The sequence below is a fragment of the Paralichthys olivaceus genome, chromosome 3 (genome assembly GCF_024713975.1).
Source record: "Paralichthys olivaceus isolate ysfri-2021 chromosome 3, ASM2471397v2, whole genome shotgun sequence".
NCBI classification, from domain to species: Eukaryota; Metazoa; Chordata; class Actinopteri; order Pleuronectiformes; family Paralichthyidae; genus Paralichthys; species Paralichthys olivaceus.
The window spans coordinates 5,644,058-5,661,269 of record NC_091095.1 but is presented as its reverse complement, the minus strand read 5'-3'; the positions used below and the strand labels follow the sequence as shown (position 1 = coordinate 5,661,269).

Genomic DNA, 17,212 nt, shown 5'->3' with positions numbered 1-17,212 from the left:
ATTGAAATTCAATTTCACCATAGAAAATAAATAAGATAGCAACCATTGGGTTAATTAATTCATTGTTGCATTGTTTTCATCAGCAATCAATCAACAATGTTTTTATTTCCTTGTAACTGTATCATTCGCTTCACTGCAATAAGAATGTTGAATATAAAACCAGAGCTGATTAATTGTTCCTACTATAAATTGGCAATGTTATGAATGAACGTTTTCTTTGATTACATAGCTTCCTAATTGGGTAACAAAGTTCCAAACTTGTATGTGCTATTTGAAACTTTCATATGAACTATGTTCATTCAAATACATGATACTGTCAAATTTTAAGTGTATATTTCACATGGTATCCAGTACCTATATTAAATATGGACTACATCTTTGTAGCCTAACAACTGTTATAGGGGATACACATTTTTTTCCATAATGAAAGAAATGCACTGTTTGCACCTTTCCTCCATCATTACAGCCAAACTACTCACTGAAGCACTGGGCTGACTTTGAATCCAAGACAAGCTTCTGTTCCTTTATCTTGGCTTTGATCTTACAGTGAACAGATGATGGCACTATGTGCTTTAAGATTTATATGAAGCACTACTTTACTATTGTGGTTTCTCAATTCTAATATTTCTACTTTCATTTACACCCACTAGATATTCAGTACTAGACATTAATATTTAGACAGTTAGGATCCTGCTTACCTTTATCCACAACCGTGCTTAATCTTTCATTTGATTGTAAATGTATTTATGTGGTTTAATGTGCAATACAGTTATCTATGAAGCGCTACTCATGGTTTTATGGAGCACATTTGGTAAAGGTAAAAACTTTATTGGTCGTGGTACCAAAGTGTCAAAATGAATTACATTTGGGATGAGGTACAGTTTAAAGGACAAACTTACTTTGACTGGTTTCATCAATTAAAAAAAGTCAAAAAGCATTTTGTGAAATACAAGAACCTGCATTGGAAACTTCAGGACACATTCAGTAAAAGGTGACATTGTTTACCTCAGGTTTAGCTTATGACCTGGGTCCTTATTTCTAACACAAAAGCAATGGGATATTGTGCATAAACCAATTATTTAGCACAAAACGAAATAGAGTTGTGATCCAATGTAATCTCACAGACATTTCGGAGTCTGAGCGCAGACAAACATTAAAACTTTTCAACGGCTATCTGTGGAAATGCGCTTCGAAAGAGTGGTTGTTTTTTAGATTCTGGACTTTCAAACTTCTCAAAAACTTTAAAAATCTGCTCATGTCCACTGTGATTACCGCTCAACTATTTTGAGTTTGTTCAACTTTCTCATGAATTAATTTCTAAAATACAACTAGGTGATGGCTGTGAGTTTCAAAACAAGCTGCTAGGATCTCTTTTTATCAGCATGTATGTTGATGACTGATTCATTGTTTTTGTAATTTAAATAACAAACTCTCTGGTTTTAGTGATCTGTAATAGCAGACGGAATATCTTTGGGTCTGTTATTGAAACAGATTTGCAAACAGAATTTTTCACAATTTTCTGACAAATATTTGGTTTCTCATGTGTCAAAAAAAGGACACTTAAATTGTCCAGTCTCTGACCCGTCCTCCACACAGCTTAAGTCATAACCTGATTTAGGTAGCAGACCTTTAAAAGATTTTGCATCCAAATACTAAAATTGTTCGTTGCACACTAAATAAGATATGAAAGATGAATAAGGCGTTCTGGCATAACCAAGGTCACAACCTTGCTAAAAAATCTTATAACAACCCATCAGCCTACTGAAGAACTTTTATGAGCATTTTACTTGAACTGAATCAGCGTCTTGAATATGCTGAGCATAAAACTGCACCCTATAGAAACATTAAACATTTTAGCAGTTCTAAGAAAATATGTGCAAGCTTGTCGTATATAGATATTTTTCTGTGTTTTATGTAGATATCTGCTTCTGCTGCTGTGTAGCGTGAACTCCAGGTTTCACATGCATTGATCACATCCATATCAGGCATCATAGAAAGTATGAATGTGTTTGGGAATATAGATTTGTTTTATTTGACTTTTGGGGTTGCATGATGTTTCCGAATAAACAGCACTGACAGTCTTCTCTGCATCCAATTTAATAGAATATAGACAAACGTCTAGCTCGGAAAGGGCATTTTCCAGCGTTTCCGATTTTCACTTGATGATATTTTCGTTTAAAGTGCTTTTCCATTTTGTAAAAAGGAACCATAGAAACTCAATGACTGATAAAAATGAAAAAAGGAGGACATGGTAAGACAATGACAGTATCAAAGAAACACTATGGACAGCAAAAACATCTTGTACCACATTCATCCATGGCACGAAGAAAGACAAATCAAGTAATTTCTGAAATATATGATTTCTAACCCAAACTAGAGTCCGTGTGATGGTTTCTGGCCTGAAAAGGAGCTTCTGCTCAGGTTCTAAATATGGCAGCCATAGTATTTTTTGACAGAGTTTGTAGTATAGCAAAAAACTACAAACGTCTTTCCTTTCTGAGCACTTACTAGCCAAAAAGCCTGATCAGCACCCCCCGCTTGAGTCCTTGTGTTCATGTTAGCAACCAGGTTCAGGCATTCTTCTGTAGAAGAGCAGGTATGGCGTTGATGAGGAGATCGTCTCTGGAGAGCAGGCGCGCAGGAAATCCTCCTCCTCAAACAAACGCACCTCAGAGTCATCAAACAGCATCCATTTGCCTTCGTACTCCAGTAGGGAATTCAGTGCCTGCTGCTCTGTGGCCCCCACCCCACCACAAAAGGGCAGCAATGCCTCCTCTCCCTCCTCAGGCTCCCTTTTTGGACCCGCTTCTGTGTTTTGGCCCAGACTGATCGTCTTCCTGCGTTTCGATCCCTCTGCTGCTGCACTGTTGACTGCTTTATCTGTGTGTTTGCTGCTGCTGCTCCCCAGCTCATAACTGGACAAACTCCTCTGGCCGCCCAACAGTCCCACCGTACCCTCTGACTTTTTACCCCCCGTTTTGCTGCTTGCCAAACTTGCACCCCTCTGTCCCCTCGCTCTGAGACTGAAGGACACTTCACCATCATTGTAGTCCAGCACTTCCTCTTTCGACTGCACTACCTCTTTGCTGTCCTTTTCCTCCTCTTTCCCCTTTTCTGTTTCTTCTTTGCCCTGCGGCCAGAGCTCCACATCTTTCAGATCAGACATGCGGACGTAGGCGGTGTAGTGGCCACTGCTGATGGTGACACCGCTGTGCATGACCACAGCAAACAGCTGGTAGTGTTGTCCTTTAGTGGAGGGACGTGTGCACCACTCCTCCAGAGACAAGGTAAAAGGTGTCTGCAAGGGAGTATTCACTTTAGAGAGGCCAGCATATGGGTCCAGACTAAGAGGGAAAGAAAAAAGGAGATGAGTTACTATAATAAATACCTCATACAATAATAATAATAATAATAATAATGATGAGATTATTTGGGCAAAGTTGAAGAACAAATGCTGAGATTTAAACAATTAAATTATAATATTACAAGTATAAAGTTGTAATTTCCTCTTGAATTTAGAAAATCTTGCATCAACATCATGTAAAATGAAATGATTCATGCAATTTCCTTCAAGTTAACGTGGATCCTTCTTCAGAATAGACAGTTCCTACCACAATCGTTTCAAAGTCCTGATACTTAATATCAGTTAATGTGGAGCTGATGAGACAAAATATTTAGTATTTTGCTTCACAAGATGCTTCACATTCCTCATTCTAACACAGGCAACACACGTATCTTCTGGAATTTCTCTTCTCACAAGACACATGTCCTAAAATTATAACTTTATCAAATAATATTACAACTTTTTTCTCAAAATCTAAATTCTATTTCTCTTCAACATAGCCCTGATACACCGTCGTAGTTTTGGGACAAAATACTGAAAAAGAATTGATAAAAAACAGTCTAAAATAATAATTTCACTTTCAATATGGGCCTTCGCACTCGTCGGTGCTTGGGCCATAATTATTGGAAGTTTGAATTTAGTGACATCTAGAGGTGACGTTGCATGTTGCAGCAGAATGCTCCTTATCTTACCCTCCCCTTCCCAACATGAAAGAGAACCTGTGGTGAACTTCAGTTGTCATGAAAATGCAAATGGTTTTAGTTTTTCCAGTATAAGACTGTAAAAAAAACCACAGCGGCCTCCACAGAGAGGACCCCCCTCCATGTAAATGTAAGATTGTTTTAATATAAATTGCCCATTCTATGGTAAAGAAAACAACAATTTATACAATTTAGATGAAATACACCAGCAAAAACATCACTTGGATTATTTTATATTGAATTTCTGCCAAAAATCCCTTTCACCTAAATCTTACAAACTGAACCTTTAAGCGAAAAGCTAAGTTAGCATTTAACTCACTCTAAACTGTTGGCAGAGAAGCGTTTCAGATGAATGGTGATGACTTCAGGAGTTTTGTCAAACAGAAGACTTCTCTCTGCCTCTGTGTAGTGGAGACAGGTCTCACAGAAGTATTTGTCCTCTCCAACGATGCGCTCCACTGAAGCAAACTGGCCAATGGCCCATTTCAGAGTCCTCAGCTCGGGTTTTGGGTCTGGAGAAACTGGAGAGATTAAAATCAGTTATTACATTTATTATTGGATGGATTCTTTTTCACCTGCTTTGTGACCTAAAAGAAAAGGTGAAGCTGTACCAATCCTCACCCTCAGAGAGATCGTCAGGGCTGCTGGGTTGCTCATCGAGCACGGGGACACTGATGTCGTGGAAGTCCTCTCTCCTCTCCGTGAAGCTCTCACACTCCAGACAACGAGTCCTCAGAACCAGCTGACCCTGGAACAGGCGCTCTAACAGGTCCAGGCCGTCTAAATAAAACAGACACACACACACACACACACACGAGTATGTTATGTCTGCAGTCACATTGTGAGTTGTGTGTCTGACAAGGGCAGAGGTTTAACTCTTTTTTCATACTTAAACCAAGAATTTAACGGACCATTTTATTTAATCACTTAAACTGTCACTTTACTTTTATGTGCATTCTGACATGTCAAAACAATGTCATTAATTCAGTTTTAACTCCTCAAAACTCAAAGTGTAAAAATAGTAATTGTTTTATACCTTGATGTTTCACTTTCTCATCTTCAGCCACGTTTTGTTGTGATTTCTCATCACTGCTCTTCTCTTTCGGACTTTGCTCGTCGCCTTGCCCGTTCTCCTGCTCCACCTTAATCTGGTTCTTCGTGTTAATGGAGCTGATCTTCCCCACGCTAAGGAACTTGGAGAAAATACTTGGCTGTTTCCCAGAAGGCCTCAACCAGCTCAGCTTAGTGCGTTTCTTCCTCTTCCCCTCTGCCTCTTTAGACGTCTTTTCACCTTTCCCCTCACCATCACTCCCACCATCCTCCTTCCCATTTAGCTTCTTCACCGCCTCCTCCTCCTCTGCTCCACCTTTATCTTGGGTGCTGTCCACCATGATGTCACTGGAGGACTTCCTTTTGGAGCGTGTGAAGGGTAGATTTCTACCACTGTTGTCTTCCTCCACATCAGACTTCTTAGACTTGACAGATTTTGGCTTCTTCTTGGCATTTCCCACCTCAGTGTCACTCTTTCTCTTGCCGCTGACTTGGCCGTCCTCGTCTGTGGGAGTATTGCCTTCTGAGGGATCTGTTCCAGCAACGCTGGAACCCAAATTAATACCATTCTCCATTTTGACTTCTAGTGCGTCGTCACCCTCGTTTTCCAGGTTCTGCTCCTTCCTGATGGTGTCACAGGCCTCTTGGATGTATCCCAAAATGCACTGCAGCACCTCCTGCGCATCATGCTGAAGATAACCTTCATACATGGGGTTCAGCTGCCTGCAACACATGTTGACAAAATATATAATCTGACATATAGTGTTATTTTTTTATCAGTCATCATATGAATGCGATAACATTAAAGGTTTTACATTGCACCTTAATAGGATTTTTAAAATCATACAATCAATCAGAAGAAGACTTCTTGTGTAAGTCTGATTATTGAAAATTATGTGATATTGTTACCTGAGCGTGTGCAGTATCTTTCGAGGCGGTGTGGAGAGCTCTCCATCACTGAAGCTGTCAATGTTGAGCAGGAAGCTGGACTGCAGCTGCTCCACTGATGTGATCAGACTGTTGAAGCTTTGCAACAGCTCAACGTGAGCTGGCAAGGACTCAGCGACATATTCTGCCTGCTGAGAATGCAGAGAGAAAAATGTTGAATTAAATAAAAGATCTTGGCCTATAGGATCAGATACATTATACCAGGATAGTGTGTGTTTGATAACACTAAACTGAACAAAACCCTCAAATAAAAAGAGCAAAGCTAACAACTCTCAATTAATAGTGTTGATAAAGGTTGTGGTCCATCTTGAAGCCACTCGTTGCCGATATAAATTAGCAAAATCAAATTGTCATTTGTTTCACCAACCTCTTTACTTTTACTCGTTTCTTCCCCTGGTTTGTCTTTTCTTTTGGACAGTTCGTACAGTTTCTTTATGCCTCCTCTGAGCCCTGGACAGTAGTAAAGAACCTGCAAGGGCAACCAGACATAAGATTAATTATTGCATTTTTCTTATCTAGAATTCTTACAACTAATCCATCTCTACAGATAATTCAAAAAAGCTTTCTGAATGAAACTTTCTAGTGTCCAACTTTTAATTAAAGCCGCAAAAATAGTCAAATACATTTTCCTTGCAAAAAATCATAATTCTCTAGACATGAATGCAATCTATGTAATGTGCACATGTATGCAGCTTCCGTTATTAAAAACATAGATTTATTCTGTCTCTGGCAATGACCAACCTGTAAGATACTGTTCAAATAGCAGGTGTTGCCCAGGTTGTTGAAGCCCACAAATGGCACCAAGTTCTCTCTCTTTTCACATGACGGAAGGAGACAAGGTGACTCTGGACATGGAAGAGGATTAGGAACCACCTGATCCCCGCTGCTGAACAGTAAAGAAGAGACACAGATATGAGTTTGATTCTTGTGCTTTTTAATTACAGCTGGGTAAGACAGTTCCTTCTTCTAAAATGCTATTATATTCAACTTAACACTCAATCTTTATCAGCGGCTCCTTGATTGGATCTCAAAACATCCCACAGATATACTTAAAGGGCAGAACTGCTTGATATGAGGATTAATTTTGTTCATTACTTAATTGGGTGTGGTTTGTGAAGTGTCAGAAAATAGCGAGGAACTGACAGTGATTTCCAAAAGCCCAAGGTAATTTGTTAAGATAGGTTTTTTTATATGACAAAGTGTCTGAAGGACAAAAGTAAACAGTTTATTACAATACAAGACTGGAAAAAGTGGACAATCCTCAGACTGCCGAAGCTAGAACAATTAATGTGTGTGCCAATTTTTTTAAGCAAATATATTAAATCATAAATTAATTCTCACAATAATTGGTGACAGGTTTAAAATGAATAATTATGCAATCACTCAATGTTATTACCACGTCTGAACAGGCTCTATGAATGAATCAGTGTTAACGGCTCCGTAATGATGTCAGTTATCCCCACACACCACTTCAACGATGCAGAACTTTGTATAAGCCTATGGGCCCACCTGTCCTCATGCTCCGTTAGGTCAGATGATTTAGGTTCATCTGCTGGAGGCTCAGAGAAATCCAGCACCCGTTTAGCTTCCTTCTTCTGGAAGAACCTCAGAGACAGTTTGCTCTTCTTGATAGGGCTGCCCAGCGCCGCCACCACATCCTCACCCTGCAGACCTGGCATCTTTCTTCACGGCAGCTCGGACGGCGTGATTAATTATCTACTGAGATAGAGCAGCACTCCTCTGTGGTGAGAAGGAAACACATACAGTGGAATTTCAAAGGCCGACATCAGAGTTGTTCTCCTGCCTGCCTGCACAAAACAGCTGATACACACATGGTGCAATAACTATGTAAACACACACACCTGAAAGTTGTCATGTGCAACGAATGTCACACTGCAGCTTTAAATGTGTACAGTATGTTTTGTAAAAACCCCAAAAAAGCTTACATGGGTGATTGTTATTAAATTCGTTTTGATATAAAACAGCGCTCCTCTGTGGCAAGAAGAAGGAAGCACAGTGATTTCAAAAGGCGCCAGAGTTGTTTTCTTGTTTGAATTTAATTCTGGACAAATGTGACACAACTGAAACACACACGCTGCAATTACTATGCATACACACTCCATTCAGTTCCATACGAACGTCACACTGCACCTTGTAATGTGTATTTTAGTTTGCTATTGCATTAGTCTTTATAGTCCTATAGTTCATAGCGCTTTCTGCCTTTCTTCTATTTCTTATCCAACTATCGCACTGCCGAGCTCAGCCGAACCTCCCGCTGCACCGCTGACCCTGTGTTAACCTGCAAACGAGAAATAAACACCAGAAAATAAAAATAAAAAAAACTTAAGAATTTAAAAGTAAATACTTTCGCAGTTTGTGTCGCTACAGCCGAGCTAGCTCTGGCAAACACCGTGCTATAGCGTCAGCCACTGAAATAACGCGATAGCTAACTCTGAACCTCTCTTTAGGGTGAGTGTTAGCATAAACATTACAAACGTGGTTAACATTAGCGGCCGTCGCGTCTTTAGCGCCAAGAAGCGGTTGACAATAGCGGAAGAGACGTCGGTGTTGTTGCGCAGTTAGCCGCGGTAAACTGGGTCAAAGCGGCGGAGGAGGCAGCGAACAGTTCACCAGAAGGAAAAAATAACCAGACGACAACACTTCTCTCCGCGCTCCGCGTCCCCACCCCCCGGTCTTACCCGAGCGAGTCATGCCACGGCACAGTTCAGTAAATGTCCCGGGAGGAGCAGTTTAGGAGCCGCGCACCGAGAGTTCCACCATCGGGTCGCTGCAGCAGAAGTTGGCGCTTTTTCCTGCCGCAGGACCCGCTGCCTGCTCCGCTGCCGGTCAAACACCGGCCCCCCGCACGAGAACACCCGGGGACGGCGTCTGGTTACCGGCCACCCCTGATACAGAGTGTGTTTCAAACCTGCACGTGTATTTGGTTTAAATGTCCAGATGACCGGGAAAAAAATATTTAAGTAGAGATATTCGCCTTCCAGATATCAGGCTTAAATTAAGACACCCATTTCTTTCAGGCCCCCCTCCCCCCTCTGCCTCCGCCGGGAAGCCATTTTTGTAGTCCTCTGTCAAGTTAGCTCAGGTAGACAGATTGGTGGATTTTCAAAGTGAAAGCAGAGCTGTAGTTGGTTCAGAGTGAAGCCTCCACATTAACTATTTAAAAAGAAATAATAATAATAATCAATACACCTTCTCACATATTCTACCATTACTGACAATAACTCTTTGCTGCTCCCTTCATCTCTATCAGACATTTTCTTATGCACCAATACTTTAAACATTAACATTTTGACATCATATTCCAAACTGTTTCTTCTAATCGTTGTTGTAAATATTGTTATGTTGTTGTTGCGTTCAGTTACATGCAGTATCTATTTTGTCTTCTGTCCGTCCTGACCTCTCTGACCTTTCTACGTGTATTCCCCTGTTAATATGTTTTGGTTGGTTTACGCCTGTTGAGAGTTAAGAACAGAGGATGTTACATCTTGTTAAACCCTATGACACAAATGATAATATGTGAATACAGGCTCTGGAATTAAAATTTGATGGATCAGACTGAACAGGTTTGGAGTGTTTACTTTTCAAACGGAAGTATTTGGTATCCTATATTTTAACAACTTGACAACAATCCTTTTTTTCCTGAACTTTTAAAAATATGTTTTATATGTTATTCTTAATGACAAGATACGCGATGCAACACTTAATTTTCGGTGTGTTTTGGGGAAATCTGCAAAAATAAAAACACGACAAAAAAACAACAAAGCACCATCAGAGGTTGTTGACGGCAGTGCCCCGCTTCCACCGACCGGGGGCGACACTGACCTGAGAGAGTGATGCTGAGGTGTCCAGCATCATCTCCACTGGAGCATCTGATCACATCACCGGCGTCCCTCCCTGGACTTTAACGGTAAGATACTGTTTCCCTCCCGGAGCAAACAAACCAGAATCTGTTTAACAGCGTCGTGGATCATGTTTATTTCAAACCAGTTGCACTGTGTTGGTTTTCGCGAGGCTGCAGAGTGTTGCTGCGTTTTTTTGTATTTATTCTTACGACACGGAGAGGATTTGCAGTCCCCCCCCCCCCCCCGAACGCAGCGCGAAAAATGAGCAATGCCAGATGTGTCGTCTCCTCCCGTGCACGCAGTGAGTGAATGCATTTGTTAATACGATGTTTGCATGAGTGCAGGACGATCCACTGCTGCTGCTGCTGCTCTTGGCTCTGTCAGCAGCAAACATGCACCACCACCCGTGGGGTTTGAGATACAGACCCTCACCCTCCACAGTCCACTCGTGTTATCCGGCTTGGTGATGCTGCAGGAAGGATGCAGCTGTAGAGGGGAGCAGCGTGGAGCTCTTGTGCCTGTTAGGTGAGGATGGAGGCACCACATATGCCACCATCCTCAGCCTCAAGCGTTCAGATGCTATCACTTCCATCTCCAGCTCTGTGGTGGCTTCAGCAGGGGATTGATTCACTACAAATGAGTGCACCAGAGGCCTCCCACCTCATTTCACTGTATTGTAATGAAAAGAGATGTGACAGCCAGCGGGCGATTTGTCCAGAAGGTGTTATAGTTCATCACGTCCACAGCTACAATCTAACCAGGGTCTGAGGGCAGAGCGTTGAATGATCTGTGTTTGAGGACGTACAGTGAAACACGACTGGAATCAAAACAAAGCCTTGTTCTTTTACTGGATCTCAGGTCACAAGACAGATCTGATCAAAACATTAAGAAATCCACTTTCCTGCTTTTTTAAAACATTGGACAAGATGGTGAATGTCCCTTGTATGTTTGAAGGTCCTTCGCAATAGTTTGACGATAAGTTGCCAACTACCAGTGGATGTTAGCGACCTCTAGTGGTCATCATTAGTTGTGTACATTAGCGTCCTCGGGTGTTTCAACCTTTTTATTCACAAGACATCCTCTGCTAAGGCAGGTCCACCACAGGCTGATCAGATCTGAGTATGTGTCCCTCACGTCTTGGGGCCCAGTTGGTGTCTGTCCTGATCCAGAGCCACTGGCTGCAGCGTAACGTGATGTGTCTTTCATGGTCTGGCTTATGGCTTGTGCGATTCCTCGCTCTTTGAGCAAAGCCCCTGCAGCCGACCTCCACTGGGCAGAATGATGCTGTCCAGCCTCGTTATGAGGACATAAAACCACCAATTCAATTAAAAACAAGAAGAAAAACATCCAGCGTAGTTGAGTTTGGACAATCGGCCCCCAATAGTGAATGCAAACATGATGGACATGTTGCCACCTACTCGCAGATCCAGCAGGAATTTAACCTCTAACCTGTCGTGGTAATGAGGATCATTCTCCGTGCACTGAGTAGCAGAACTTGTCTTTATCAAGGCGGGCTTTGTCCCAAGAGGCACGAAGCTCTCACGACCGCTGCAGCAGCAGAGGTGGGTGGTTTGGCGGCTCAAAGCCCTGGCCCATGACATGAACCCCCCTCACCACCACTCCCTGCCAGTCAGCTGGCCCCCCACCCACCTTTTTTATCAGGAGGGGAAAATGAAGGCATGTTGAGGGACAGGCTGTAGTGCGCTCCAAGAATGAGAAGCATGTCCTGCAGTCGACCTCTCAACTACAAAACCCTCTGTACACACATGTATGCTCCGTTGGTGTGATTTTGCGGACCTGTAATCATTAACCATTTAATCTCAATTTACTGGGGTTACAGGGGTTAGGTTTTCCTCTGTGTTTGTTTATTTGCTTGTTTGTCAAAATGCAGCGATTAACAATTTCACGGTACTGATGGTGTGATCCATTGTGTATAAGATGGAGGAATCGTGTCTGACAGGCACTGCTCACTTAAGAGTAGTATAGTGTGTGTGTGTGTGTGTGTGTGTGTCAGTAAAAGAGCGTTAATGAGATTCTTTATGAGTGTATGCATGTCTGCATATATCAGATTGGATCAGATCTTGGGTTGCACACATCTCTCTCTCTCTCTCTCTCCCTCCCTCTCTTTCTGCATACTTTAGAGCATCTGAGCGACTCCCACTCGATGCACGCTGAAGGAGGAGGGTGTATCCAGCCCCAGCCGCTCTGATGTTAGGAAACAGTAACTCCTCCGTCCCACTCAGTCTGCTCTCTCCACTCTGCCTCTGCTCTCCTGTTTCAGCCAGTCTGTCTGCCCTCCAGCGTAGTACTCTCCTTTCACTCACCGCTATTCATCACCATCTAGGATACATATACGCAAACCCACGCAGGTAGACGAGAGCACCGTCATAGTGTGCTGAAGAGTTTCCCTCAGCATAGAGATATAAATGCATGTTACCTTGGAACACACATAGAAAGTGTGGCTGGAGTTTCTTCCCCACTACGTTTTTTATCCCAAAGGACACCGCACACAGCTGCACAGGTAAGGACAAACACTGATATTTCCTGAACCCTTTTCTTTTTATTCTACTCTTTCTTTCTCAGCTTTTTATTCTATTCATCTCACCTATGCCTCCTTTGCAGTCGTCTCCTCCTCTTCTCTCTCTTTTCTGTCAGATTTAACATGCTCATTCATCCTGTTTGCCTTCTCCTCTTTTTTCACATCTTCCTTGCTTCTATCTGCTGCCCCACGTGTAATTTATGTCTCTGCCATCTTGGCACGGACAGTTTTTTATCACATCGAATCTACATTTTGGAGTTTTTACACATTCCAGACACACTGAGAAAAGAGAGATGCAGCGTTTATCATCTTCATCCCTCTGTGTGTCTGTGTTTATCTGATTTATGCACTGAGCTTTGGGATCCTCAGCATCTGTGTGTTGATCAGATACTGCAAGCCAGGCATGCATGTACATATCTGTGCATGTATGTACAATCATGCTGACAGAGAAACACGCCCCCCTCCTCTCTCTCTCTGTAATGTCTCTCTATACCGGTTGATCCCTTCTCTGGAGCGGTTCATTAGCAGCGCCAGGTTTCAGTAAAATTCCCTGCCGGCCTGACTAATGTTTTTCAGCTGGAGCCTGATGTGCACATATGCACACGGTTACGACTCACACATACTGTAGGAAGCATGTTAACCATCAGGCAGAGGAGAAGAAACGAGGGCTGTTTGTTGCTGTTTTGAGTGATTCTCTCTGCATCCATTTACTGAGCATCCCTGCTCTGCTTCTCCACCTTTCTCTCTTGTGCAAAACCTGCCTGCCTCTCTCTCTCTGCTTGCTCAGCGTCTGCATGTATTCTCAGTGAGTCTCGGTCACTGCTTTGCCTGCCACAGAGCATCGGCCATGGTTGGTTGGCTGACCGCAGCTACACAGCATTAACAAGGCAAAGCATTCCTGTTACATGGGGCTTGTTTACAGGGTGCCACATTGTGTGTGTGTGTGTGTGTGTGTTTGTGTGAATGTGTTTTTATTTGTGTTGCCTCTTGTGAAGTGATGAATATAGATGAATTGTGGGTAATTTAAAGGTCCAGTGTGTAAGATTCAGGTGAAAGGGATCTATTTGCAGAAATTGATTGAATAATCCTAGTGATGTTTTCACCAGTGTGTTTCATCTAAATTGTTCGAATTGCTGTTTTCTTTCTTTTTTCGAGGATGGCGCCTTAATATTCAAATACTTTATATTAAGATCAGGAGGGGGTTCTCTCTACAGAGGCCACTATGTTTTTGAAAGTAGCTCAAACTGGACAAACTAAACCTTTTGAGTTTTTATGAGAACCGAAGGCTACCAGGTTCTCTAACATAGGGTGAGGTGAGGGGTATTCAGCGGCAACATGCAACTTCACCACTAGGTGTACCTAAATTCTGCACACTGAACCTTTAAGTTTGGAATTCAAAGCAAAGTCTGAATAGGGATAGCTGTGCAAACCTGTGTTTGTGTGTGTATGTGTGTTTGTGTGGCGTATGCTACCTTCACTGGCATTAAGATTTCTCCATCTGTGCTCAGGTTTAAGGGCACACTGTTATTCACAGCATAAACACACACACACATGCACACAGTCCCCCAAGACAAGGCTGACCTGCATTAGCGTGTGCCGTCCCACGCTGTGTCTGCGTGTGTTGATATTTGTATGTCAGTGTGTGTCAGTGTGATTTCCTCTGAGGTGCAGAGAGGTGAGTCACACCAGCGTTTGAGCTGGTGGCTGTAAGAGGCGTTCATGTGACGATATCTGTGAAGTGTGATTTGCAAATTGACACTGTGATGAAATCATCTTCCTGTGAAATATCAACTTTTCAGCAATTCAAGCAAAACTGTTTTTTTAGCTTGATAGCCATGAATTTTTAAGTTTATCTAATGCGATCTTAGAAGGTTTTGTAATCCCAAGTCTCATGGAATTTGCTGAGCACTCAGAGGAGCTCGTAATCATTTAAATCAAGTTAAAATATTAATATCAGCAAAAGCAAGAGTCGCACGATTTGTGATGCTTTGGCAGCTTTAAAATTATGAATTTGTTTCGAACTAAGTCACAGATCTCTGCGACAAGGATTCTGGTGTGTTTCCAACAGAAGTGGTTGCTGTGTATGTTGGGTTAATGTTTCTTTGACCTGCAGCTGTGATGTTGCTGAACCAAAGCAGCTAACGTCAGAATGTATGACGCAGTTGTTTTCAGCAGCACTTTTGTGAAAAATTGAATTGGTTTCCAGGTCTGAAAAGTTAAGACGATGCAGGAAGTGTCTGAAAGCTTAATTCTCTCAAATGACCAGTTTTAAAAGTCTACGTAATCCGCAAACATCAACGTGCTAACATGCTAACCTCAGCTGGTGGACATGCTAAAATTAATACTTGCTAAACATCAGTGTGCTCGGATCGACATAAAGAGCAGCTCAAAGAAAACCGTTTAAATTACCCACAGGAGGAAAAGCAACCTATGGGACCTTAGGTAGAACTGCACAGGGACAGTTTAGCCGCTTAATATGATGGAAAAGTGTATTCAAGCACAGGAACACACACACACAGACACACACACACACAAACACACACATCTATACTTGTACTTCTATCATAGTGAGGACCCTCAAAATATCCTCACCCTGTAGGGCCTATGCTTAAAATGGTCCTCACTAAGGTATAAGTACAAGTACACACAGCTCTTGTCGAGCGTCTGTGTGATGGTCATGTAAGCATTATATTCATTATTCTAAAGATGGCTGTCAGCAAAGAAATAACTCAGCACAAACCACACGGCACATGACACAATTCCTTCACATGCTAGTAGATGTGTGTGTAGCGTGTCTAGAGCAGTGTGCTGCAGGTTGCTTTCCCACTGAGTGAGAACTGAGCTGGGTTGTAATGTGTGTGTGTGTGTGAAGTTGACCGGTGCCAGTCTGCTCTCTGTCTCGACTGGCCGAGCGCCCGGTACTCCCATGTGGTTCATATTCTCCAGACTCTGACATCCACTGACTCCTCCTGAGGCTTCACTGAACCTGCAAATGCCTCTGATGGCCAGCACAGCATCTCTGTGAGTGTGTGTGTGTGCACTCAGTTTTCTTACCCAAATCAAATTATCCACCATAAAGCTAAAACAAAGATAGAAAAAGAAAGTGTGAGGTGTGTGTATGTGCTTTGTTTCGCTGTGCCTGAAAATGAGTAAAACAGGCTAGGTGGTATTTTGTATGGCTTTAACCCCTCTCATACACATCTCTCTATTTCTAGTAAAACTTCAAACAAGTGGCAGAGTTAAGGTTAAGGAGCTTTCAGGCTTCTTAGTGCTGTGGGAGGGAGAGAGACTCCCCAAACTCTGTTGTCCGTGTCAGTCAAAGAAGCCAAAAACCCTCACTGACAACACTCACAGATACATGAGTCTGCACTCACACACACTCACTCACACAGACACACACACACACCAGCTGAGCGAACGCCTAGGGATAGCACTACTAATCTCATTCTCTGTTGACACACTATTTCTCAGCTGTGCCATGCATTCACATCTCTCTCCCTCTCTTCCACCATCTCGGTGTATGTCTATCAGTGTGAGCAGAAGGGTGAGTTCGCATCGGGCCAGAGGTGTGTGTCTGTGTGTGGGTGTGTATGTTCTCTGTGCCTGTAGTACATCTGTTCTGCAAACCACAGCTTCCCACAGACTGAGCACCTTTAAGGAGTTCAGATGAAGTTGGTTTGTGGTCCTCAGAACTTTTTTTGTTGAGTTGGGTAGGGTCAGGGGCGTCACAACAGGGTGGGCAACACATGCTATTGCCTGGAGCCCCCGAGCTGAGAGGGGCCCCCCTGAGATGAGCTCTGGTCCATTCTGAGGACAGGGCCAAGCCATCTGATCTCTTAGGCTCTTAGTCTGCTTGTAAGGTTCATTATTAAAGATCTTTTTAGACCAGAGGTGGCATATTTTCCTCAGGCATCCATTGTGGAAGGTCTCGACCTTGTTCACCTTTTACTATGTGCCAGTATTCTGAGCATTAACAATGAGAACAGATTTGACATTGCTGTTGTAGAGTCATGTCACTGAGGACTGAGGAACCATGCCACTTGCCTTTTGTTAAAAGCTTCTTCATTTTAGAGGTTTGGTTGAAGTCTAGAACATCTGAATGTGACGGGGTTTTACTGCTTTACTATTATTTATGGACTTTGGGTCTAGTTTTGGTCGGTAAAAGTTGTTTGAAGACTGAAATGATGTAGTTTGATATCGAGGCGGGGTTTGGTTTCATTCTACGTAAGGCCCCTCCCTTTTGCCTGAGGTCCCTTGAGTCCCATGAACGCTCCTGGTCCTGGACGATTCACAAGTTTGTTGTGACTGACGTTGACCCAGCCCGTTATTTTGGCCATTATCCAGGGCAGCATTGAAGTCACTGCCAAGGTAGGCAGATTTCTTTCTTTGCCCTGAAAGCACATTTTGCGGTTAAAGGGATGTCAGCTGGCTCAGATCTGTACACAGCAACGTCCAACAGACTCTGAACCTGTTCAACTTTAACTTTGGTCCTGTTGGAAAAACTAAATTTGAATCATACAGCTTAGTGTCTTTCAAATGATGGGACGCACAACAAATCAGAGACCCCCACCTTATCCTGTCCACTGTTATTACCTCTGTCAAGGTTAAGATTGATTTTCTTCTCATTCTAGACAAAGTCAAATGTTGACAGTAATGGCGTATCTTGCATTGTTAAAGAGAGAAAATCCTGTATCCAACCCCTGATCTGGATGCACACCAAAATGAAACAGTTTCCTTCTTGGGTCATGTCCCAGACCTGCACAAAGTA

At 42.7% G+C, this 17,212-nt stretch overlaps 2 protein-coding genes across 6 annotated transcripts in view; one reads left to right on the top strand and one right to left on the bottom strand.

Annotated features, from left to right (window-relative positions):
• Positions 1 to 807: 807 nt before the first annotated feature.
• usp1 (ubiquitin specific peptidase 1) lies at positions 808 to 9,518 on the bottom strand. Of its 3 annotated transcripts, none has more exons than XM_020098518.2 (9): positions 8,742 to 9,518; positions 7,552 to 7,782; positions 6,784 to 6,925; positions 6,410 to 6,511; positions 6,004 to 6,173; positions 5,081 to 5,817; positions 4,666 to 4,824; positions 4,364 to 4,565; positions 808 to 3,344 (listed from the first exon to the last, which is right to left on the bottom strand). In XM_020098518.2, exons 2-9 carry the CDS (start codon positions 7,719 to 7,721, stop codon positions 2,558 to 2,560), a joined length of 2,469 nt encoding a protein of 822 aa, XP_019954077.2. In that variant the 5' UTR covers positions 7,722 to 7,782; positions 8,742 to 9,518; the 3' UTR covers positions 808 to 2,557. The 3 variants fall into 3 exon arrangements, with proteins under 3 accessions (XP_019954077.2, XP_019954076.2, XP_069377736.1); XM_020098517.2 differs by having other exon boundaries at positions 6,784 to 6,928; positions 8,742 to 9,516; XM_069521635.1 differs by lacking the exon at positions 8,742 to 9,518 and adding an exon at positions 7,989 to 8,719 and having other exon boundaries at positions 6,784 to 6,928.
• A 378-nt stretch (positions 9,519 to 9,896) lies between these two features.
• Positions 9,897 to 17,212, top strand: part of kank4 (KN motif and ankyrin repeat domains 4) — a 65,237-nt gene continuing 57,921 nt past the window's right edge. The window contains exon 1 of one of the 3 annotated variants that reach the window (XM_069521631.1): positions 9,897 to 9,970. The gene's annotated coding sequence lies outside the window, so the exon portion shown is untranslated. Of the gene's footprint in view, positions 9,971 to 10,074; positions 10,207 to 12,070; positions 12,427 to 17,212 lie in introns of those variants that run through there. The other 2 variants (XM_069521634.1, XM_020098264.2) reach the window with 2 other exon arrangements.